Source organism: Rhinolophus ferrumequinum, chromosome 7 (genome assembly GCF_004115265.2).
Source record: "Rhinolophus ferrumequinum isolate MPI-CBG mRhiFer1 chromosome 7, mRhiFer1_v1.p, whole genome shotgun sequence".
Taxonomy (NCBI): domain Eukaryota; kingdom Metazoa; phylum Chordata; class Mammalia; order Chiroptera; family Rhinolophidae; genus Rhinolophus; species Rhinolophus ferrumequinum.
Window position 1 is genome coordinate 21034861 of NC_046290.1, and position 25194 is coordinate 21060054.

Consider the following 25194-nt stretch of genomic DNA (forward strand, 5'->3'; position numbering starts at 1 on the left):
GGGGTTATCACTTTGTGAGGAGTGCAAATGTAACTATTACATTGTTTTGTACACCTGAAACTAATAAAAATAAAAAATTACCTAGAAAATTTCAGGGCAAAAAAAATATGTTGGCTTCTACCACCACCACCACTGCCGCCGTCCCCCAGCCTGATTTAGTATTTCAGAATCTTGGCAGCAATTAGGAATATAAGTAGAACAGAGAACCTGATTCTTAAAAAAAGTTCTCCAAATGCAACTGATATGAGGAACTGTGTAATTTTTAGTTTCATCCTCATATATGACATAAGGACAATGTAAAATAGCTCTTAAAACCTCCCTTTCCCAATCCCCGTGATCCAAACAGGGTTTTGACGTTGCAAACAACAGAAACCAATTCTGGCTCATGTAAGCAGAGAAGAAATTTAGTGGCAGAATATCAGGTAGCTCACAGGAGCCAATGGAAGTATCAAGGCCTGGACTCAAGAGAATGGTCAAGAACCAAGTAGCCAAGAACACCTGGCACAGGAACAGTGTCCTTAGGACATCCCCACCGTCACCACCACCATTACTAGACTCCTGTGACTAGCCTGTATCTGTCCCTGTGTCTTCACGTCATTTCCTCGTGATCCAGAGTGCCAGGCAAGAGCCTCCAGTGGGCCAAATCTAAGTCATGTGCTGGTAGACTGGCACCTGGGAGTGGGAGCAGAGAATACGTGTCTCTTTCCCACCTCCCATAAAATGGGAGCTTCTCCCAGATCCAAAGGGTGATCAGATGCTGGAGAGCCATGCCAGCATTCATCTTAAAGCAAAATGACTTGAAGTGTGTCTCCTCTTTCTCCACCATCTTTCCATATGTTCACACCTTTCTCTTTCCCTGCCTTCCTTCTCTTTCGGTTCCTGTCCCAGAAACCCCATTCTCTCTCAGGTGTGGCATAGCTGGTAGACACCAAGTTCAGCGTCCTTGGCTTACTGTTGGTCATTTCTGTTCATGCAAGTGCTTTCAGCCCTCCTGCCACAGAATCTGAAACCCTGCGGACAGCTTCCCTACTGGCCTTCCTACCTCAGAAGGCAGCCATTTTCATCACGGAATAGCACTTGGTATTTGAAAAATTTTTGTCTTTTGAAGCCAAATATCTTCCACGCCTTATCTTTTTCTCGTTGTTACTAATCCTGTAACCTGTGTCACCCTGGAGTGGTCGTCCCCTTTCTTCATATAGCCCTTCAGATATTTGTGTATAAAACCATTATATGTATCGTCCCAACCCCATCATTATCTTCTCCAGGGTAAGGACCCTTAGTCTCTTCAGCTGCTCATCATAAGACAGAACTTCCAGTTTTAAATTTTGATGCCTAAACTGAATCAAACGTGCAATCTACGTGCAATATTATCCAGAACAGGATTAGGACCCACTTTGATGTGGTCCCTGCACTTTTCTTAATGCAGTCAAATATTGCCATGCCTTTAGTTGGTTCTCATGGAATTATGTTGACTGGCCATGAAAACCCGTAGGTTTGGACTAAAGCTATGTGGGACTGGTTTAAAACATCCCATGGGATCAGATTCTGATCCAGGAGCCTAAGACAACCATCCTGGCACCAGCATTCAATACAGTTAACGTGATTTGCTTTAGAGAATATCCACATGGAGCTGGAAGGACGGAGAAGGTGAGTTCTCGGTGGATGGAGAAATGAAGAGCACAGACCAGCAAGGAAGAGTCAGTTTTGTGCACTTTACTTCCATTAAATGGATCCTTCCTACAGAAGCAAATAAATAGCTGATGGGCTATCGATTGATGGAAGATGGTATGTAAAGACAGAGTGAGAGTTTAGTTGCAAGAGTGATTTTTTAATTATGTTACGATGATGATGATAAAATTATTGAGACATAATTTGCTTACACTCTTTAGCAGAATAAATTTTTCCCAATTTCAGAAGAAAGGATTAAATGTAGTATACTTAAAGTACAAAATTGAGACAGTATGCCAACCTAAGAAAGAAACTAAAGAAAGACCTTTCTATAAATTCTGACAAACACAAGTCCTGTGAATTATCACCAGACTCAAGATAAAGAACCGTTTCATCACCCTAAAAAGTGCTCTCTTGTAGTCAAACCCTCTCCTCACCCCAGCTCTGGCAGCCACTGGTATGTTCTATAATTTTGCCTTTTCAGGATGTAGTATAAATGGAATCAGATCGTATGTAGCCATTTAAGTCTAGCTTGTTTCATTTAGCCCAGGGGTGTCAAAACTGCGGCCCGCGGGCCAACTGCGGCCCACAATCCATTATTAATTGGCCCGCAGAAAATTCCAAAAATATATTCAGTTTACTTAAATAAACCAGGTGAGGCAATACGTACTTCACCTCGAGTGAGTGGCCCGGCTGTGTGTGTATTTTACCGCATATGGCCCTTGGTAAAAAACGTTGAAAAAGTTTGGACATCCCTGAAGCACAATGCATTTGAGATTCTTTCCCTGTTGCTACATGTATCAATAGTCCATTCCTTTGCCTTGCTGCATAGTATTCCATTGTGTAAACGTGCCGTAGTTGGTTTTTCTATTCACTCCTTGAATGTGCTGTTACATGAGATAGTCTGTGTAACATCTCCTGAAAGAGAGGTTTTCAGTCTATTGGACAGAGAATTGTTGCTCTTACATGTGGTATCTGCACTTCAGTCATAAGTTGCTATCTTTGTATCTAATCATATCTCCTGAAGTATGGAAAAAGTATGAAAAGTAGAGTATTTATACAGAATACGTATGCTTTCCTTTTCTTTGCCCACAAGCATTAGCTCTAGATTTTTGTCTGTTTTGAATATAGATCTTATTTCTATCTCTTATTACACTTTGAAACGAGTTTAAACCTTTTTTTTTTTTTAAGGAATAATCTGGTCAAGCATCTCAAAGGAACTCATTACTGTTTTAATATTATGACTTTTTTATTGAATTGTAATTATTATATAAACAAGGATGCCAGAATTTAGAACTCTCTCTTAAAGTACTGTTTTTAGTTTAAAATTGGACTTGTTCCACTAAATGTCTATGCTAATAATTTTGAGATAGCTATGCCAAGAGATCTATAGTTATATCATAAACACTACACTCTGAAATTCAGGTTAGAATGAAGGAGAGAGTGACTTGAAATAATTATGTGATGGCAATGTCTCAATTTGTAACCTCTGTATACCTTTGATTTATGATTTGGTAAGAAATGACTTTTAAAGAAAATCTTCTTGGATTTTAAAGAAAACTTTTGGGATGCTGATTACAGTGTGGAGATTTTTCTCTAAAGATTCAAAGCTGACCACTAGGGCTGGCTAAGTGAATTAGCTGTTTGCTTTTTAATGGGGGCAATCTTAACTTATTGTAGCATCACCTCAGGTACAGTTGTTCAGATTACATATCACAACCACAGTTCTTATATCTAGCACATGGGCGCTACAGACAGTCCTTTAAGGATACTAGGTCCTGTTATCTTCCTTTCCTATCTATAAATACATGCAATTTCCATCAAAATCTGAAAAGAATTTGGAACCTGAATAGATGAACTAAAGTTCATCGGAAAGGGGTAAAGATGAGTAAATAGCTACGAAATTTTTGGGAAAAGAAGAACAATGAGGAGGAGTATGTTCTCTTTCACCACATAGCAAACTATACATTAAAGCTTTAGTAATTCAAACAGTGTGGTACAGGCATTGACAAATAGACCAGTGGAACAAGGTAGAGCATGCCAAATAGGTCCATGTATGTTAGGAAATTTGGTGTATGAAAGGATACGTTTCAAAACTGGAGAATAAATGACAGTCTATTTAGTGAACTTTATTGGAATAATTAGTTAAACTTTTTAGAGAAGAGTATAGAGTTAGGTCCTGCCTTTAAATCCATAGATAAATTTCAGATGGGATATAGAGCTAAACATAAAAATGAAATCTGTGAAAGTATTAGAAGAAAATAGAGTATTTTCTAGGGTGGGGAAGCCCCCCCCCAAGACTGTAAATTCAGGAAGTCATGAAGGAGAAGATATACTTAACTTATGGATGAGAATATACCATAAGATAAAAGTTGAAAGGCAAGTTATGGGAATGGTTTTCGGGATGGTATGAAGGAGTGATTTTCATGGTTTACTGAACATGCTCCCCTGTATGAGTTTACTGTAAGAATTTACGCACAAATCACACAATTTTCTCAGTGTGCTGACCAGAGTGTGTGAACCATGGCAAATATGCATGTAAATTCTAGTAGCTATTACTGTTTCTAAACCCCTTCCCTCAATCACAGTGATTCACATTTAGAAAATGTGGCTTCATGTCTAAATGTACTTTTGTAAAATTCTCTTATGTTTTTCAAATCATTGGCTGGTTGATACTCTGAATGCATTTTTCAACCACTCCTCATTACTGCTCAATGCAGAGGGTAAAGGATTCAATTCTGTTGTTAAATGTGTGGTAACTGTTGGCATACAGTGTGCCTGAGAATATACACTGCACTCTGGGGGAGTACATGGGGGAGGCAGGGACAAGAGGTTGCAAAAGGGCCATGAACCCACTTTCAGGTATACAGGGTCTTGTTGATTGACATGGTGTCAATCACGTGAAAACCACTAGGGACCAGTTTCTAAAAGTTTTATCAAGTGCCAAGTTGAGCGTGATCAGCCCGGGGCTGGGCACTGGAGGATGCCCAAGATATGCTCTGTGGAACTTCCAGAGAGGACCAGCCTCTCCAGGAGTCGGGAAGAGGTGGAGCAGGGAGCCCAACTGTGGCAGACAGATGTTTCTGGCAACTTTCCCTGTCTTCTTTCTCCTTTGAAACAGGCTTCTTTCTAGCTGAGCCCGTGCTCTGGGATTGGGGTAAGTCACATGTGATGCTCTAGAATGCCAGGTTAGAAGGTTGGCTTCCTTGGGGGATAGAGAGCCTCTCCTGGGGCTGCAGTGGAATCGACTTTCCCTGAGTATGTGGGCCAGAGCCCTGGGGTGGTTTCCAGTTGCCCAGCATTTTCATCTTCATCATGTGGGTGTTCATTCCTTCCTTTGACCAGGGGGGATTTTTATACGTAGATAGTTGACTTGACTCCATAGATAGCCGAATAGGCTCGGATGTAGTCACTATGAACACTTCTCAGGTATTGCAATTGTATACCTCATACTTTACATCTAAATATCATTTAATTCTCATAATAACCCACTTCAGGTGAGGAACCAGGCAAAAGAGAAAAAAAAATTGTTTTAAGGTCACACAACAGGTAAGTGACGGAACCTGGATTTGGAGCCAGGTCTGTCACGCTCCAAAACCTGCACTGTGTCCAGCAAGCTGCTAGATCTACCCCAGCCCATTCCCCAGTGAACAGCACACCTGTCCTGCAGCACAGGGAGAATTCTGGAAGATCTTCTGGTCAGAGTTCAGCAGGTTCCTAAAACAGCAGCTTTACCGTCTCTTGTCCCTCAGTGCACGGGGTTAGGGGGAAGTATCTCTAGACCAGGAGTCCAGATGGGATCTGTGAAGCTCCTTCATCTTCATTCCTAAATTTTATCACTTATAGGCTGGAGACAATCACACCTTCGTTACCCACCTCACAAGTTCATAGTGGCCAGATAGTGATGCTACTACTTACTACTACTAATGAATTTCTTAAGATATAAAGACTTACACCAAAGTAATGTAGTATTGATAATAGCAGTGAGATACTAAGCTTTCCTGTCAATGTGTAAGTAACCCCAGCGGTTCTGCTTGGTCTTTTATCCCTCCACTGATACACTTTGCCTAACACTGCACTTGACCTTTCCCCCGACTCTCTCCTACATCTAAGGCTGTGAGTAGCAAATCCAAACATCATTGTATAAGAAAGGGAAAATAACCCCGTTAGATGAAAACACCCATTAGAAACGTGGGCATGTCTTAAAGAAGACACGAATGAGGATCCTCCCTTCACAAGAACTTTCAGGTGAGGTCTGAGCAATTCAAATGACTGAAGTCATTTTTTAAAAAATTTTTAATTATAATTGACGTACAGTATTATATTAGTTTTAGGTGTACAAGAGCCTGATTCAACATTTATCCAATAAGTCTAGTAACTGTCACTGTACATAGTTATTATGACGTTATTAATTCTATTCCCTGTGCTGTACATTACATCTCCATGACTTATTTAATAAATGGAATCTTATACTTCTGAATCCCCTTCCCCATTTCCACCCCTTCCCCTACTCCACTCCCTGCTGGCAACCATCAATTTGTTCAGTATCTGAGTTTGTTTCTGTTTCATTTTGTTTGTGCATTTGTTTAGAAGCCTTTCATTCTGTTATGTAACATGTCCGTCCATGCTTGGCTGACAAGATGGTGGTCCATTTCTAGTGCCACAGGAAAAGGAAGGAGCTACTGCCAAGTTAAAACATGTGCTCTGATAACCTGTCAGATGGCAGAGGAGGAAGGACAAAGAGGAAATTGAGTTTGTTGCCAAGCTGAAGGTCCTTTAGAAACCTGTGTGAAACATGGATAATACACATTGACATCTTGATTGGATTTGTTTACATTTTAAAAAATCCTCTGAAGTGTATTTAGTGAGGAGAGAGGCTGACAGGACAGCACCATTAATGCCTGTTGGCTCTGACCCGGGGGAAGTCAATCAGTGGTTCGAGCTGTGTGACACTCACTCACTGCACCACGAGGTCCCACCCTTGGGCAGGAGTTTGCACGTCACAGAGCTGTGACCGCAAAGGCACCCACAACTGGCCAAGGCATTCCTGGGCTTCACGCGATTAAAGGTGGTTATGGAGTCACCTTCAGATGTATTAATGAAAATCAGAGACTAAAGTAATTGTTTAAACATTTTCCCTCAAAGTGGTTTGAGAATCTCCACGTGGGTACGGAACAATGGGAACACAGTCGGTGTGCTTGTGACTCTGACCCCCAGTTCATCTCGCAGCCAACCACAGTGGTTTTGCCCACGGTATGGCCCTACATCATTACCCCTGCTTGGTAACATCTTTGTTTGCTGTGTCTTTACTGAGTCATTGGAGACAAGCATAAGGGACACTGGTGATTGAAATTAACGAGGAGCCTAATGGTGATGTCCTCGAGATGGTCTCCGGGTCTCTAAGTTACATGCATCTGATGGAGATCCAGATACAACAGCTGGCTCTTGTTCTGGCCAAGGTAGCTGGAATAAAGACCACGTTTTCACCGCTGCAATGTATTGTTTGAGGAGAAGTGATTCCAAGTTGCAGCTAGAAATCTCTCATCTTGTCATCTAGATGCCAAACATCATACTTTTAAATACACACCAGGACATTTTCCACAATTCAAATACAAAAATTCTAAACACCCAACAAATAAAAACAGCAGAGTTGCTTTGTTTTTCTTTCGGTTCTTGATGCTATAGGCATCACATAGGTAATTTTTCTCTGTGTTTTAAATATTTTAAATGACGCATATTATTTAAATGTGAGTCAGTAAATCATCTTTGTTCTTATGGATTAATTGGAAGTAAATGAAACAGTGTGCACCACTTGTGAAATTGGGAAATTCTTCTTGATAGTTTTAAAGATTTTGTGAAAAGGGTTCTAAGTACTTTAATAGCATATCAATATAATAGATTTATTTAAAATCACATTGTTCTATAACTATACAAAACATACAAAATTATTTTAAGCGGGTCTTGGAGGTTTTACAAGAATGCATCTTACTGTGAAAGAAGTTGAAGAGTTAAAAAAGTCTTGGAAAAGCTAAAGGGAGGGAAGGAGGTTGTGTTCCTTCCTAGGGCTGCGGTAACAAAGTACCACAAATTCGATGGCTTAAAACAACAGAAACAGATTTTCTCACGGTTCTGGTGGCTAGCAGTCGGAAATCAAGGTGCAGGCAGAGTTGGTTCCTTCCAGCGGCAATGAGGGAGAAAACTCAGCTTCTAGTGCCTCTCTCAGCTTCTAGTCATTGGAGGTCATCCCTGGCATTTCTTGGCTGGTAGACGCATCTCTCCAACCTCGACGCTCATCTTCACGTCGCCTTCTTCTCTGGGTCTCTGTATGTTCGTTTCTGTCTCTTATAAGGACACTTTCATTGGATTTAGGGTCCACCCTAATCCCATATGATCTCTTCTGGATCCTTAAGTAATTATGTCTACAAAGACCCTCTTCCCAGATCACATCTGAGTGCCAGATAGACATCAATTTGGGGGCGGGGGGGGCGGTTATTCAACCAAGAGGCTTTCAACTACTCCATCTCCAGTTTGAAGTAAAATTCGTAGTCAAGTTCCTGGCACAAGGTCTTAAACATGGTCTTGACTTCTGCCTGGACCCTCTCTCTGCTCCCCTCAAATCCAGACCCCATGGCTTCCACCTCCTGCCGGCCTAACTTCTGCTGGGCCACTGACCCCGACACTTCCCGAGGGAAACCTTGCCAATCCACATCCACGCCCACGGCAGGCTAGTCCCTCTTTTAGAAGCTTCTGAAATAACCTGGGCTTCTGTTGGAACATTCTTCATATAATTGGTATCGTTTTTAAATGTATAGATTATAAATTCACATTATGTATTTCATTCTTTTGTATATTCACATTTTCTAATGAAATTGGACCTTACGAACTTTGTGCCTGATAATTTAAAGAACACTGCAGTTCTTCAAGAAACAGCAGTATTGAAAGTTTCCACAGATCTTCTTTGCCTTAAGTCGCATCTGGGATCGTTTGTTTTTGCTCAAAGTACTAGGAGGTGGCCCTTTTGAGAGCAGGTGGTTTGGATATGTAAATCCTTTGAGGAAGTTAGGCAGTGAAGGTAAATAAATAAATCTCATCTTGATGCTCTCAGTAGGCCCTACAAGATAATTTTAAGACACTGTAATAAGTCTCTTTAGGAGGGAATCGCTGAAGAGAACTCAGGATGCAAAGTGTCAGTGAATGAGCAAAAAACTCCTCTCGTAACTGAGTGTTGCTCTGTTCTTGACAACGCATGTCCTGTGTCTTTCCTGGAGCCTGTATCGAGCCCTTTAAGTATCTGGCAAATTGGGTGTCCTGACCCCTGCCCCAGGACTGCTGCCATCAGCTCCAATCTGTGTGAAAAATGGGTGCAGTTTGCTTTCCAGCTTGGGAAACTAGAACAAATTAAGGTGCCCCTTCATCTGTGAGAAGAGTTTGTGAGTCTAAATGAAACAGTGCCACAGTGGAAAGCTCTTGGGTGTTTTCTCCCCAGATTTGAGAAGGTCCTCTGGTCAAAGCTTTTGTTTCTCCCCCCCTTCCAGATTCTTCCAGAGCACACTCTTCCTGATGTGCAGTTCAAGAAATAACTTTTGGTGTTTGTTTTTCCAGGCAGCTCATGGCTCTGATTTTGTTTTTGGATGTTTTCCGTTCGCTCTAAGTAGGAGAGTTCCAAGTCTAGTATGTGCCGTCTGCCAGCTATTTCCTGTTGAGAATTCTTGGTAAGGAAGTGAGTTCCTAATATTCTAAAACATGCTTGTGACTCAAATGCCCACACCTGCGTGTACCTCACACAAAAGCAGAGGAGCTGGCTGTTCATGCTGAAAGTGTTTTCCCCTGGAATTAAAATCGTGGATCTACAGCTACCGTCTCTAGACATTTAAGAAACATCAGAATGTTGACTCACTAATGGCATTGTCATGTGTTGAACCATTTAATATTAAAACAACCAGGCTTTTGAAACTCTTGCCTCAGAAAAGTGAAAGAGGCTCCTTGTAAAGGAGGCAGCTGAACCTATAGGAAGGGGCGTCATCCAGATATTTGTGATAAGTAGAGGGAAGGTAGGTGAAGGAGGAGTGGATGCTGGGAGAGACCGTGTGTCCGCACACACGTGCATCTGATTTATTTGTGGCAGTTGCTTGTATTAGTAGGAGCAGCCCACATATTTTACAGAATATTCAGGGGTCAGCCTGTGTCACGGTGTGGTTGGGATGGGCAGCCTCCCAGACTCCACCCTGAGTTCTGGGGCAATTCCAGGACCTCTGGGACCATCCTCAGAGTTCAGGTCAGGCCAGAAAGCTTGTGGTTGCTCTGGGAGCTGGGAACCTGACCCTGGCCAGATGGACATGGACATGACACAGGAGGCCACCATCGGTCCGTGTTTTGAAAGACATCTGTCTCCTCTCTCTGTCCAGCAGAGAATGTGGCCTGCAATTGCCAGACTCTGTCTATACTAGCCAAATTGTCCCTGCGCGTGTGTGCATGCATGCACACGCGTGCACACACACACACACACACACACACACACCACCATACTTCTCAGCTCAATGACTTAAGTCCATGAGACCCTCAAAATACCTCTCTGCCTCAAGGGGCCAGCGAGGCTCTGTGTCTAAGGCACGTTTGCTCCACCTTTTCAGATCTTTAGTTTTCAAATCCATTTCTGACTCTCTGCCTGTTCCCCGTGAACTTGGTTTTTCCAGGGACTCCTTTTCCCCTACTGAACTGGGGTTCTCTTTGGCCCATTCTGACCACAGAATCGCCTCCCTGATCTGAGTTCGCCTTCCGAGGATTTCATCCAGGACAGGAGCTCCAGACAAGTTTAACTGGTTGACCAGTGATTACCTAGCAAGTTTCCAAAAGGGAGAGGAACTAACATTTATTGGCATTTACTCTGTGCAAGGCCGGAAACCAGCCAGCTTAGTCCATGATCCCATTTAATCCTCCTCCAAAACCCCATAGGTAGATGGGACTAAGGGATTAGTCTCTGACGTTCAGTGTCCTGCCCGAGGGCCCAAGTGGCAATGCTGACACCTGAAACAAGTGTGATCTTACTCCAGGATCAACTACATCCATATATGTTTGGCTGTAATTGGTATTGGGCTGAATTTTGCTGAAGCTGTTTATGTATTGAGTGAAGAGAGTCCCAATCTGAAGGAGCCCTTTGCTGTTGGTTTTTCTTGCTACCAGCCAACAGATGTAAAGGAAATCTTTGTGAATGCCGTTCATCCAACTTGACTTCTCAAGAATGCTTTGTTGGCTGCTGCTATACCCAGATTAGCTGAGTCCTATTCATTTCTGACAAGCCTTTTTTGGCTAGAGTTATTTCTCACTGTCTCCTTTTGGGAACTATTTTGTTATTTCTCATTCTATTGCTCTCTCTCACGTGGGGTCCTCTAGGAAGCAGATGCTGAGTTAGAGCTAAGAGTGCAGAATATCTGTCAGGATAACACCTGTGAAAGGAAAAGGGAGGGAGCCGGACTGGGTGGGGGGAGCCAGCACATCATACTGCTGACCTGATCAAGTGGGTCAGCCCAACAGGGACCTCTCGGTAGAAGCTGGCTCAACAGAAACATCCCGCACTGGGTGGAAATGGTCAGCCTACCTCCCCATCTTGATCGTCGTGGGCCAGGAATCGCTCCAGAAGCGCGTGCCCTTGATTTGGAAGCTGAGATGGGCTCTGATGAAGCTCTTAGCTGGAGGTCATGAGCTAACTAACACAATCCACCAGCTGGACAGCAAGTCCTTACTTGAATGGGGCGCTTCAGTGGTACTTCACGCCAGGGATTTTCCTGCCCCTCCCTTAATCTGATTTCTGTTGGCCCATCACTAACGACAACACATTTTCTTCCACAAGAATCCTCAAGAACAGTGAATATGGTATTAAGACACCTCTTGTTTACAGCCAGAAGTTGTCAGACTGCCTGCAGTCAGGAGGGGTGGTTCACTGTAGAGGGAGAGGCATCCAGTGCACCAGTCTGCTTAGGAAGGGCCGGTGTGGAGTCGGGGCACAGTGGGGGTGTAGGTAGGGAGGAGAGGTGTCTGAGCTCCAGAGTGCACCTGAGGGGAGAGGCCAGCATTGGAGGGGTATATCTCGTGTTAGCCATTTTGTTTGGGCTAGGTGGTTCCTTTGTCCTCTGGTTCTAGGTAATCTGAGCAAGCGTTGCCTCTCCTTTTCCAGAGTTCTTGGGGACTGTATCAAGCTCATAGCTGAGAGATGGAAGGGAGCAGTTGGTCACTACTGCCCACATCCTGAGGAACCACCTCCCAAATACTCACCTGCCTTTGGGCCTGCCTGAAAATACCTCTTGTTTTCCCTAAGGCCCTTTTCTTAAGGGCGTGGACATATTTTGAGCGTTAACATACCACTAAAGTGGAATCCCTTATGATATTAATGTGGGGAGAGGCCTCTTGGCTGTTACAAATTGCAACCCTTTTCCTTGATCCAAACCTAGTCATAATGAACAACAATAGAATGGGACTTGACTACAGTGAGTCTCAAGGTCATTGCCTGGGTTGTTTGCAGTCAGACAGAAATTTGAATCCCAGCTCCACCCATAGCAGCTCTATGACCTTGGGTAAGTTAATCTCTCTGAGACTTAGTTTTCTCATTTCTAAAAGATGGATTATAAGGTAACTATTTAATGGGGTTGTTCTACTAGATTGAAATGAGATGATGATGTGTGTGTAGTTAGCTCAGTACACAGCAGACAGTTACAACTTAATTAATATTGGTACCTGTCCCCCTTGTCTATTACAACTCGTGTTAGTTTTTGGAGCTTCTAATATAAACACACCATTAAATGCAAGCTTTGCATTTTCGTATCAATATTTATGCTTATGCGTCCAATAATTTACAGTTTATTTAATGTTTCACTTGCAGTTATTTTAAAAATTCCAGGAAATAAGTACAAATGCCTCTGCATTTTCCTTGTCTGGACATAAGTAAGAGTCAGGGCTCACTCAGTGATGTCACCGTTTCAACTGGTCAACACACCCGTGAAGAGTGTATTGATTAGAAGCCAAGGTATAAAAATTGTTCTATCCACATGTGTAAGGATTTGGCTCATCTGTTTTTCTAGGCTAGAGTTCTGTTGATTAGGCTTTCTTGTAATTGAAGTTCTCCAAATGAAGAAGAGTCCTAGAGGATCAGGCAGATGGATGAACCATAGAGAAAATATCCAACAAATCCAACTTCTAAGGAGCGCCCTTTGCTTGAAGAAGGCTGCAAAACTTAGAAAGTCATTCTACATGAACCTTTATAGATTATGAGACATGTCCAGCCAAACCATGCCTGCCAGAGAGCCTTTGAGAAGAAAGAACAAGAAAAAGGAAAATCAGATTTAAAAAGCAAAATCAGATTTAAAAAGTATACTGTGTAGAAGAGATTCAGGAGAAGAACAGGGTTTGACATTAGCTAGAATACTTTGATGGAGGTAGTCATTTTGCAATTTCATAAGTGTCTTTTCTCTGCTGACTTCAAAACAGTGAAAGAAATTCAGAAAAGAAGACTACTATTTTGATGGAAGCCGTTGTGACATAAGTGAAACCAGGCTTGGCGTGAGGCGGGTGCAGGCTCTGGCCAAGCCAATGGAACAGACTGTGGAAGGATTGAAAGAAACTGGGGAAAGTGTTTCAAGACTGAGCTGGATCCACTTGAAAGGGGTGGGAACTGGAGGGTACAGGCATTTCATCGATGTTTGAATTAGTGTGTGAGCAGCGTCATGTACGTTCTGAGATACATAGAGCCACATGAGTCTCCCTTCTTTTAGAATCACCTCTAGGGAAGGGGAAGTGGGTGGCCGCCTTTTGAGTGGTGCTGTGTGAGAGCTTGAGGATGACTGGCTGCTGTGAACTCTCAGATTTGGCTGCTTTGGGGGCAGTGGGGGCAGAAAGGGAGTGTGTGTGTCACTCATAGCTTCCAGCAGCTTTCACTGTGGAGGAACCGAGGGTTGTGGCAGGTGCAATCTGGAACTCAGTCCCTGGGTCGTTTTTGACATATTTTTCAGGGTTTGGTGGCCCTCGGGTTAGAAAATAAATTGAACGTCATCTCTGGGACACGGTCTGCCTGTAGTTATCCTTGAGCATTGACAGGTGAGTCCCAGGACAACACTGTATGTGGGAAAGCATAGGAATTGCCATAGGAAATGCACCTAGCAGGGTTGGACAGTGGGACATCAGGCAGAGGGGGAGTGGGCTGGCCTGGGTTTTCTGGCTTGCAGACCTAGCCTATCTTCAGCTTCAGAGGCAAGTCATAGCAAAGACGTAAGCGAGCAATGGCAGCTTCGTTAGCACTGATCCAGGCAAAGTACAGAAGAGACTTTGGGCCCAATAGGCCCTGGTGTTCTGTCCTGGACAAAAATAACAGGGAGAAAATAAAAAACGAAATGCAATTGATATGAAGGCATAGTGACGTGAATATATTAGACTGCAATACGTACTATACACTGTTACCTTAACATGGTGTTTGGAACCTTTGCCTGGTTAGTGTTAATAAGGAAAGATTTCCTTTCAAAGCAGAGTTTGTTTAAGATGATATAGGAATAATGGGAAGAATCTGGGAGACCAAATGGGTAAGAATGGCTGGTATGGTCACGTGAAGAAGTTTGGAGATAAAGAACTTTCTCCCATAGCCTAAACTGGGAGAAATGGTGGATATTCCCTGGAAAATGTAAGGGGAAAGGATGGATGACATGCTAGCAGGGCCAGGAGGGCTATGTCCTCAGGATAATTGGGTGTGATCTGAAGGAACATGAGAAAGATATCATGAAAAGAGCATGTTTGCACGAATCGCGATTTCATAGACGGTAAATGACAGAGCAGATGCAGGAGTTAAGGCCTGGTGAGTGAGGACCGACTAAAAAGAAGTGGCTTTTAAGAAGTAAGACATGCGAGACCGTGTGTTGTATGATTCCATTTACATGAAATGTCCAGAAAAGGCAAATCTATGCAGACAGAAAGTAGTGGCTGGCATGGGAATGGACTATAGATGGACACAAGTGATCTTACTGGGGTGAAAGTATTCTAAAACTGACTTATGGTGATGATTGCACTACTTGGTAAATTTCCTAAAAGTTATTGAATTATGCATTTGAAATGGATGAATATATGATATGTAAAATATGCCTCAACAAAGTTGTTTTAAAAAGAAGCCTTTTCTTTTTAATGGAAGGGATCTTCTCATTGCTCAGTCATTTTTTGTGGTGCTTCTTATGTGCCAGCCACTGTGCTAGTGTCTGAGGATACAAAAGATGAAATCTTGACAAAGGACATAAATAAACAATTTTCAAAGTAGGCAAATGGCTGCTGAGAATTTTTGACTCACTAGTCACTACTGACTTGTAAACTATCACATGAGGTAGCTTTTGACTGTCAGACTGTCCAAGATTAAAAAGAGTGACAATATTCAGGAACAAATGGTTTTCTAACACACTACTGGTAGGGTGCACCCTTAGAAAGTTTTGCACCCTTAGAAAGGTTGCAAATTATTGTACCCTTTCTAGAGGAAAGATTGGAAGTACATGAAAAACGCTTGAACGTGCTGCTTTTTTTTTTTTTTTAAAGATTTTATTGGGGAAGGGGAACAGGATTTTATTGGGGAACAGTGTGTACCTCCAGGACTTTTTTTCCAAGTCAAGTTGTTGTCCTTTCAATCTTAGTTGTGGAGGGTGCGCTCAGCTCCAGGTCCAGTTGCCGTTGCTAGTTGCAGGGGGCACAGCCCACCATCCCTTGCGGGAGTGGAACTGGCAACCTTGTGCTTGAGAGGAAGCTCTCCAACCAACTGAGCCATCCAGGAGCTCAGTGGCAGCTCCGCTCAAGGTGCCGTGTTCAATCTTAGTTGCAGGGGGTGCTGCCCACCATCCCTTGTGGGACTCGAGGAGTTGAACCAGCAACCTTGTGGTTGAGAGCCCACCGGCCCATGTGGGAATCATGGGAATCGAACTGGCAGCCTTCGGAGTTAGGCGCTCAGTGCTCCAACTTCCTGAGCCACCGGGCTGGCCCTTGAACGTGCTTTTGACGCAGCAAGAACTTTGAGCCCAGAAGGTTCACCTAAAGGAATTTATCTTCAGGAGGCATTAAATGCCATCAATGTTCTGACACCTCTCAAATTTCTGTCTCCAGACCAGTTAACCTGCTCCAGCATCCAGATTCGGGTATCTAGCTGCCCAGATGGGCATCTCCAACTTCGCATGTCCAGAACTTACCTCCAGAATAGATCTCTGCAGTCAGAATCAGTCAAGTAGTCCCAACCCCCAAAAGGCTGCCCTAACCATGGCAACTCCATCCTTGCCGTGGTGTTTGCTCACACCAAACACCTCCACGCTGTCCTTGACTTCTCTTTCTTTCACACCTTGTATCTGATCCAAAAACAAAGGCCATTGACTCTGCCTTCAAAATTGAACACGATTCAGGGTGCTATTTCCTAACCATCTCCACTGTGGCTCTGCACTGAGCCGCCTTATCTGTCCCTGGAATTTCCGAGGATGATTGTCTCCGTGGTCTCTCTCCATCCACCCGTGCCCTACCACAGTCTCTTCTCAACACAGAAACAAAGATCATTTCAAAACACAGTGCACATCCCATTATTCCTCTACTCAAGACTCAACAGCTGCTCGTTTTGCACGAAAGTCTGTACTATAGGCTGCAGGGCCTGGCACACGTTGGTTTAGGTTACCTCTCCCACCTCATCTCCTGTTACTCTCCTCCTCGCTCACTCCCGCGTCAAAGGCCTCCTTGCTATTCCTCAAGTACAGCAGGCATGCTTCCAATTTACCACTTTTGCACTGGCTCTTCCCTCCGTCTGGAACATTCTCCCAGGCAGCTGCATGGCCAACTCTTTCATCTTCAAGTCTCTGTTCCATGTATTCTTCCCAATGGGGCTACCCTAGCCACATCATTTAAAAATTCCAACCTGACTCTTCCAACTCCTGGCATGCTCGAGCCTCTTAAATCCCGTTTAAGATTTTCTATTTTCCATAGCGCGTCTCACCTTTTAACATACTATATAGTTGGATGCTTATTTTAATAGGTCTGTTGTTTATTGTCTGTCTCTCCTTGCTAGATTGTAAGTTCCACAAAGACAGAAATGGTTTTGTTCACTGCTGCACCCCAAGATGCCTAAAATAGTGTTTGGCATATAGTAGGTATTCAATAACTATTTGTTGAATAGATGAATGAAGGAATGAAGGCATGAATTTGTAATAAGCAAGTAGTAATTTTATAATAAAAAAATAGCATTGTGTCAAAAGAAAAAAAGCGGAATGAGTTCCCATGTACACTGTCTGATGCTCGTCTATTCCCTGATGAGATAGATGGACTAGTCACATAGAATGGAGTCTAACTTTTCCAGCACTCCCTTTGTTCCCCAGGGAAAATGTGACCAACATCATCAGGATGACTTAGCAAATCTGAGTGGCTGCAGCTCTAATTTGATTTGGGATAGACTGCAGGGTGGTCTCATATAGTTATTTAAAAACCCTGATTCCCTCACAGTAATTTAATAAAGAAATGCAATAATTTGCAAATAGGCGCCTAGAGATTCTCTTTTGAAGGCCAGTAATCTCTGCAGTATGTTTTATAAGGTCAGTTTTCATCATTGACCCGACATTTGTACTTAATTTAGCTTCTGAATTCCTATTTCCAAAAGGTGTATGGGTGCTTTAAAAAAGCTTTTATTGATTCATGCAGAAATACGGTGCGTGAAAACTTTTGAGGAAAAGTGAAACTTCAAGTAAAGGTATTGCAGTATGATAGAAAGGGCCACACTTCTATTTCTTTCCTGTAGTGCTGTACTGGAGTTCAGAGTGCACAGTGCATCCTAGTGTAGGGATTCTTTGCTGTGAGAGTGGTGAATTTAAACTAATCTTGTTAGTTTGAAATGTGAACTTTTAAGAAATGAAAATCAGTGATACCTCATTGCATGGAAACCAAAATAATTTTGCTCATTGATCATATGATTTAGTTACTTTTCATCTGTTGTTTTTTGCAGTGTCCCCTCACCCTACCCCCACCCATTTCCATCAGAAGCTCTTCTCAAAAAACAGAAAGAGAGCCAGCTCTGCTTCAGCACAGATATTACAGCCAATGGTTACAGGAGATGGGATCTAAGCAGGGAAAGGACAGAAGGGTGTAAACTGTTTTTTAATTAGATAAGATTTTTTATTTTTCAATTATAGTTGACATTCAGTATTGTATTAGTTTCAGGTGTACAGCCTGGCAGTTAGACATTTATATAATTTATGAAGTGAATTCCCATAATTAGTCTAGTACCTACCAGGTACTATACATAGGTATTACAGTATTATTAACTATATTTCCTATGCTATCTGTTACATCCCCATGATTATTTTGTAACTACTAATTTGTACTTCTTAATCTCGTCACCTTTTTCATCCAGCCCCACAACCCCAGAAGAGTGTGCACTTAAGGCTGGTGTACACAAATGTAGCTGCTGCCTTCGAGGCTGACACCCTAAATTTAATCAGTGTTTGTGGAATCCAAGGGTAGATCCACCTTCCTTCTCACTCCTCTTAGTATAATTCCACTTGTGTTTGATTCTGCCTTAAAGATTTATTTTAAGTATTTGTTTGATTTAGGATGCATATTGATTTTTATTTCCAAGTGACTAGTGTCAAGAATAATATATCATTAAGCTCCTTTAATATGTTTGGTGTAGGGGAACAAGACCAATTAAAAACTGAGTTGTTCCATGCATTGTCCTGCTTATGTCAAGAACTGTGATTTTACTCTACTAGTAAGCTGACAAATTAGCCTGCCAGTTTCATGAATGCCAGCAGAATCCATGAGACTCCTGGATCAGAGATGAAAAGACAGTTTATTATTCATAGAAATAACAGTAGCCAAAGAATTGGTATATTTGCACTACTTGCCCAAGTCCCATCTCCCTAAGGGCAATATGGACCTCTCTCCTGGTATATAGATGTATCGGATTTAAATTTCACTGCTAACTGTGTGGTGGTGGTAACAGGTTTTGGTAGCTGATGATTTGGGTTGGGTTTGAATGGCTAATATTGCATCATAGGTCAGGGAGGAAAATCCTCAAATAAATATTTACCCTGATTCTGCACTCTCAACGTGTGTTCCCCCATCTCAATTTTATGATAAAAAATAATAAATACAGATTTTATAATAAAGAGAACAGATTGATTTATTTATATTCTCTACTCTGGACTCAGAATAAGAGAGAGGAGGAAAGAGTTCAATTCCAGCCATTCATGCAGAATAGAGGAGGTGAGAGTAGTAAAAATTGGCCCCATCAGTCGCCCTCCTGCAAGCAGCAGTTGAAATACAGTGTTTTAGTTATTTCTACTCTAAGCCTTGACTCTGGTCATCTATTTTCAAAGCCTCGTTGGTGCCTGAGCCCCATCTTCCTTCATCTAACCGGGGCTAACTTGCTCCCTTACTATACAAGCAAGGAAGTAGATGGATTGATTTTCAGAAAAGGCCTTATGAGCACACCAAGGATATCATTCACTCTCATCAGCACCATTTTCAGCCAAAAACTTGCACGTTCAGAGTCCCCCAAAGGAAGTTTGGTTCTTTCTGTGGAGCGTTGTGGAATCTGGGAGCAGTATGGCCAAAATTCAGTGTAGCTGGGAGGCAGCGACACCTGAGAGACATTGCCCTTGGGGAACCTGGTTACTAAATGACTCCAGGAAGTGACTGTCATCTTCTCATCCCCTCTTATGGAGCTGTACATACTTGCCTTCCTCTGTTTCCCAGCCAAGACTTCACTGGAAAATTATCTGTATATATTTAACACTTCCTCTCAACCCATTGTTCTCTGGGAACCAACATTTTCACAACCTCAGACAGCCCTCTGGATTAATTAGGTTTAGCAGGTTTTCAAAGGACCACAAACAGCTTTTCAGACTCCCATTACTTCTTAGGCAAGAGAAAATCACAGGCAAGAAAAATTGATCTCCGTGTGCCCTGTGTGTATGTTAGGATGGCTATTAGCAGCTGGGCCCGTTCCATGAAATTCAGACTCTGCTGTAATAATTGGTGTATAAACATCTTCTTACAGTCGGTGTTCATTCTCCTGCTGTCTACTGGGAACCTGACATACTCAGATGAAGTGAGGATGTCTGCGTTGATAACAGGTCTGAGTTACAGAATTCTGTTAGGCGTTCTCTGAATTATGCAGTGTTTTCGTGGCATTGTAGAACAGGCTAGTGCCCAGTGGCGTTGATCCAAGTTACTTTCAGTTACACGCAGATATACACCCATTGTTCAACTTGACAGCATCCCTCTGTGGGGTCACACTGTGTGCCAGGCATCAGTAATCGATGGCTGAATGCCCAAGATGATTTTCAGAGGCACCTGGAAATTGCTCCCAAGGGCTTTGGCAAAACAGTCTAGGATATCAAACTTGAATAGAGTTGCCTTAAGCCCTGTTTTGGTGAAATCAGGGCATGGATAAATAATGTGTACCTTTGGCTTTCCTACACCTTCCTGGCTTTGCTCCTGTCTTATCTCCTGCCTCTCCAGGCTTCAGCTTTTCCAGGCACCCAACCTCACCTGACAACCCCTTCTCAGGCCTCCCACCCCGGAGAGCCCAGACTCCAGGATTATGACAGAACATTAAGAAACAGAGGAGGTACTCAAAGCTTTCTTTGCGTAAAGCCCTTTTTGAGGGAAGGGAAGGAGGAAGGGATCTATTTAGAACAGATGCCTGCAAAAGCCAAGTGAAATGAAGAATCACACACATTTCAAAGGGAGGATTCTAAGCTAGAATTCAGAACCCCATTTGTCAATATGCCGGTCTTTCCTCGTTTATCTTAAGGCCATCTTGGAATGGTCAAAATCAACTACATTTGATTGAATTAATAATTTTACATAGAGGACAGGTTCAAATTTTTGGAAGAAATCAAAGAATAATCATATTGTAGAAAAGCTTCTAAAAGGCTAATTTTACCTGTTTTAATGTGATTTTTCTGTCATGTGATTGTATTCTACTTCTTTCTCAAATGTTGGCTTTGAACTTTACAGATTCTAATGGTGGATAAGTTTCCTACTGAACAGAAAAAGGGGTTTGGAAGTATGAATTAGCCCTAAAGGTCCTGGAAAAGTGAGGAAAGTTATTTCAGTACAAATAGATAGGGAATGTGGGGGGCGTTTAATTTTAGGTAATTCAAAGAACCGTAAGAAAATTACCTTTTGTCTAAAAGTCTCTCACCAACTTGCTACAGTGTCCATAATTCATTCATTACGCTTTGTCTTTCAGATGACATTAGAAAATTCTCTGTCCAGGAAGGAATAAAATAACCTGTCATACAATTCCCTGAAGGTGGCAGAGTTTTATTTATTGCTAGGAAGCCAGGAGAGGACAGGGAGATGGTGCCGAACTAAAGATAAACTCCTCTGGCTTTGTAATTTTGCTGAGTGTGGGCTCTGCTGAAAAAATAAAATACTCTCAGTCATGGAACCTTCCAAGGTTCTTGGAGCTTCCATGAGACTAGAGATGGAAAAGATATTCAGGATCTTGTATTCTGAATCCATGGACCAACCTTTATGGTACTGAAAAGAAGGTCTCCGTGTACAATCCTTTGGGTTGTTCAGAGTTTTAGTACAAAAGGTAGAGTCCCGAAAGCAATTTTAAAGGAATTGCCCCGCCAGGTGGAATCTTTTTTGGGTTATTGGAAAATGTCCCAGAGTCCTAGGACACCATGGGCATAAAAGGAATGTTTCTATTTTCCCAGGATTATGTTTTGTCCTTGGCACTGGATCGGTGGTGTTGGGATGGTTTGCTCTTCCAATCCCATGAACTCTTCTGGGAAAGCAGCATCCACAGTTACTCGAATGTTGAAAGCAACTTAGAGCTGACCCATTTTAACACCTCCTTTTACAGATGAGTAGACTGCAGCACTGAGAAGATAACAGTTGAAGAAGCGGAATTGCACAGTGAATAGAGCATGGCTTGGGAATCAGACAGACCTGGGTCTCCCACATAGCAGTTATGTGAACCTGGGCAAGTGAATCAGTACTTCTGAGTCTTGGTTTCTTCTTCAGAAAAGAGTTGTTAGGGATTACCCACTCAAAAAATGAACTCCAGACTTGGCCAGGATTGTTTTATTTGCTTTTCTCTTTTTTAAAGGAGGGCGCAGCACACGGTGGCCCATGCAGGGATCGAACTGGCGACCATGGTGTTATGAGCACCACGCTTTAACCAACTGAGCTAATCAGCCACCCCCTATTTGCTATTTTTAAATTGAGATATAATTCACATAACATGAAATTCACCATTTTAAAGTAGGCATATTCACTATGTTGTACAATCATCATCACTATCTAATTCAAGAACATTTCCATCAACTCCCGTCCCTCCCCAAAAAACACCCTGTATCTATTAGCACTCCGTCCCACTTCTCCCCTCCCCCTAGTTCCTGGCAATCTCTAATCCACTTTCCATCTCTATGATTTGCCTAGTTTGGGCCTGTCCTGTAAGTGGAATCATACATGCCTAAGGTGATATACCATCTTTCACTGAGCATAATGTTTTCAAACTTCACCTAAGTTGTTGCATATACTTCTTCCTTTTTATTGCCAAATAATATTCCATTGCATGGATATACCACATTTTGTCTATAAATTCATCAGTTGATGGAAATTTGGGAAAATTACCATTGTTTCACATAGTTGCGCCAAAGCCAGAACTTTGGGTGTCTAACTCTCACCTGGTCCTGTTTTTACTACCCCACGCTGTTTTTTCATAATGTCTGAGTATATGCATTGTATTCATAGCAGTGGTTTGCTCAAAGAAACCCTTACAACCTGGCTAACCACTGTTATCTAATACGGACAAAAAAAACCCCAACAATTCAAGGAAATAAAATCTAAACATTATAGAAAAATTAGGTCGAAAACCAGGTTTAATTTTCATTTTCTAGACTCCAGTGGACTGCTCTTTATATCTTCATCTCACTGTAAGTCACAGAACACCCTGAGTCTTGTATGGTATCTTTGATCTACCTGGATTTTATGTGTAAGTTCATTTTCATGATTTATAGCCCAGGATCAAAGAGAGTTTTTATTAGGTTTGGTTGATGTTTGAAGACCCTTCTGTCTTGTTCACTTTACTCCATGGAAAATTCAGAGTTACTATCTTCTTCAGTTAGATCGTCACTGTCACTGCATTACCCTGACCATTTGATATGAGGAATATATACCTTTGCCCCAAAACTTAGTACATTTCAAACACAGCTGGTCACCTCTCCTTACGACCTGGCCCCCTTCCCACACACTGACGGCCCCCTCTCTCAGCCTGGAGAGAGAGCAGCTAGCTAGGTATACTTGGGAAAGTTCTCTGTTTTTCACTTATTGAAGATGAAACCCTTCTCTTTGTTGGGCGCAAGAAGACCGGAAGCAGGTCTGACCCGTTAAGGATTTGGTTGTTGACATTCTTTGCTTGGGAACTGGTGATGTGTAGAATGTGGCAAGATTCCAGTGGTGAAGGCATTTCCCTGGGTTCATCTGGAGTTTGTGCTTTCTTATCTTGGGTGGCACGAGGGGAGGGTCCAGCCTAGCCTGGTTTCCTGACTTTTGAGTGAGTGTTTTCTTTGCTAAAGCTCTAGTGATCTGGTCTGATCACTGCTAATTACTTACCTCATTTGATGTGCTATTTTCTCATTATCCTTTAAAACCTGGTATATTATTTTGTGCCGAGCTGCACATGCATTATGAATTTATATTATTTCCTGCTTCTAAGTGTTTAGCAGCCCTGAAATACCTAGAAAACCACTGAGCCTAACCCTGGCCTTCTTCAAGCTTAGCGTCCCTCTTTCCTCCCACTATGCCCGCCTGCCCCAGTGTCCAGCCACCTTCTTTGTCCTGGTCACCCTAAGGCTATGACTTTTCCACCTTTTCGGTGTTCCTCTTAATGTGATGCCTAGACTAGAAATGACACTCCATGTGTGCTGTGCACAACCCAAGTCAGAACCATTACCAAGAAATCAACCTGATACTCATTTAGTGCACCACACGCGTGCTCGTGCTTGTTACCAGCCAACATCCCTCCACCCCCACTCAGAATCTTTTGTTCACTTTAACTACCGTGAGGCTGAGGTTCCTGTTCTTGTGCCATTGATTTCTTGAACCTAAAAGCAGAACTTTACATTTCCCCAAAACCATTTTATCCATTCATTACCCTGGGGGACTTGTAATGTTATTCCATCAGAACTGTGTGAATGGGAGACTAACATCATGCGGATGCAAGAAATTGTGGCGTGGAGGGTTGTTTTTAATGATATGTTAGTATTGGCTCTGTTAATAGAAAAATCCTTCTCTGACTACCTATCCTCGGGTACTTTCATTAGTGATTGCCAGTTCATTGAGTTTGTTTTCAGGTTATTTTTCGCATCAACAATTCTAGAGATTAAAAAAAGAGTAGAGTGTTGAGCCTCTTTAGGAAGCTCAGTACCTCAATTTGTTGACCGAGTTTTTAATCACATGGGTCCTACGTGGGCCATTGAATGCACCAACCCACGGTATTGTTCAAAAGGGATGTTTCAAGGGTTTTCATGGCTCCTGTCTGTCTGTTGCAGTTACCTGGCTGAGCAGTGCTGGAATGGCGGCTTTATCTACCTGATCATGCTGCGTCGCTTCAAGCACAAAGTCCATTCTCCTTATAATGGCAACAGTAGCAACAGCTCTGAACCGGGAGAGACACCTACCTTGGAGCTGGGTGACCGAACAGTGAAAAAGGGGAAAAGAGCAAGAAAGTTTGGGGTCATTTCCAGGCCTTCTGCCCACAAGGCCACTGAAGAATCCAAGAGCAGCGCTGGCTATGAGTTGGACAATGAACCCATCTCTGAGCTGGACAATGGCCCAGACCCTGAACTTGGAAATGGTCATGCCTTCGAGCTAGAAAATGGCCCAGATTCTGTCAAGGAGGTGGCTGGGTCCCATCTAGACAAGTCAGAAGTGGACAGAGGCACAGAGCACAGAGTTCCAAAGACAGATGCTCCTCTGCCCACAACCAATGATAAACGCCGCTTCTCAAAATCTGGGAAGACGGACTTCCAATCAAGTGACTGCCTAGCACGGGTAAGCTTTGGTTTGATTATAGAACCAGAATTTTAAAAGAAATATTGTTTGAAGTTGCTAAGTTTAAAAAATATATCTAAGGTGACCTCGCACTTAGAATCCAACAAATTTATTAAGGTAAATTATCAGGAGACGTTAACAATAACAACCAAAAAATCCACGTCATTTTATCCTACTTAAATAAAGAACTAGTCGAGTGATCCTAAGTGGAAAATTCAAGCCTTCTGTGGTGTAATTTGAGTCATATGAGGCCCAGATAAAGTACTTGAACTGCATCATTATTTATCACTGCTGTCACCAGTGGAATTGCCACGGCAAAGCCAAGAATTCCTGGTGGCAGTTGATAGCATAAACATCCAAGCCTCAGTATTACACAGGAAGGATGTCCAACATTCAGGGAAGCATCTGCTTTTATTTTTAACATTTCAAAATCAGTGACATTTTCATGGGATAACGTGATCACATGAAATC

The 25194-nt window shown here is 42.5% G+C and overlaps 1 protein-coding gene and 1 non-coding gene across 8 annotated transcripts in view; one reads left to right on the forward strand and one right to left on the reverse strand.

The window, feature by feature from the left end:
- The window catches only part of PDZD2 (PDZ domain containing 2), a 329192-nt gene that overhangs the window by 217248 nt on the left and 86750 nt on the right, over positions 1-25194 (forward strand). For 6 of the 7 annotated variants that reach the window (XM_033110376.1, XM_033110377.1, XM_033110380.1 and 3 more), the window contains one exon: positions 24222-24723. In XM_033110376.1, the coding sequence (XP_032966267.1) occupies positions 24222-24723 (502 nt within the window). Of the gene's footprint in view, positions 1-24221; positions 24724-25194 lie in introns of those variants that run through there. The other variant, XM_033110382.1, reaches the window with a different exon arrangement.
- On the reverse strand, positions 21793-21866 carry TRNAM-CAU (transfer RNA methionine (anticodon CAU)). Its single transcript has one exon. It is a non-coding gene; the product is annotated as a tRNA-Met (tRNA).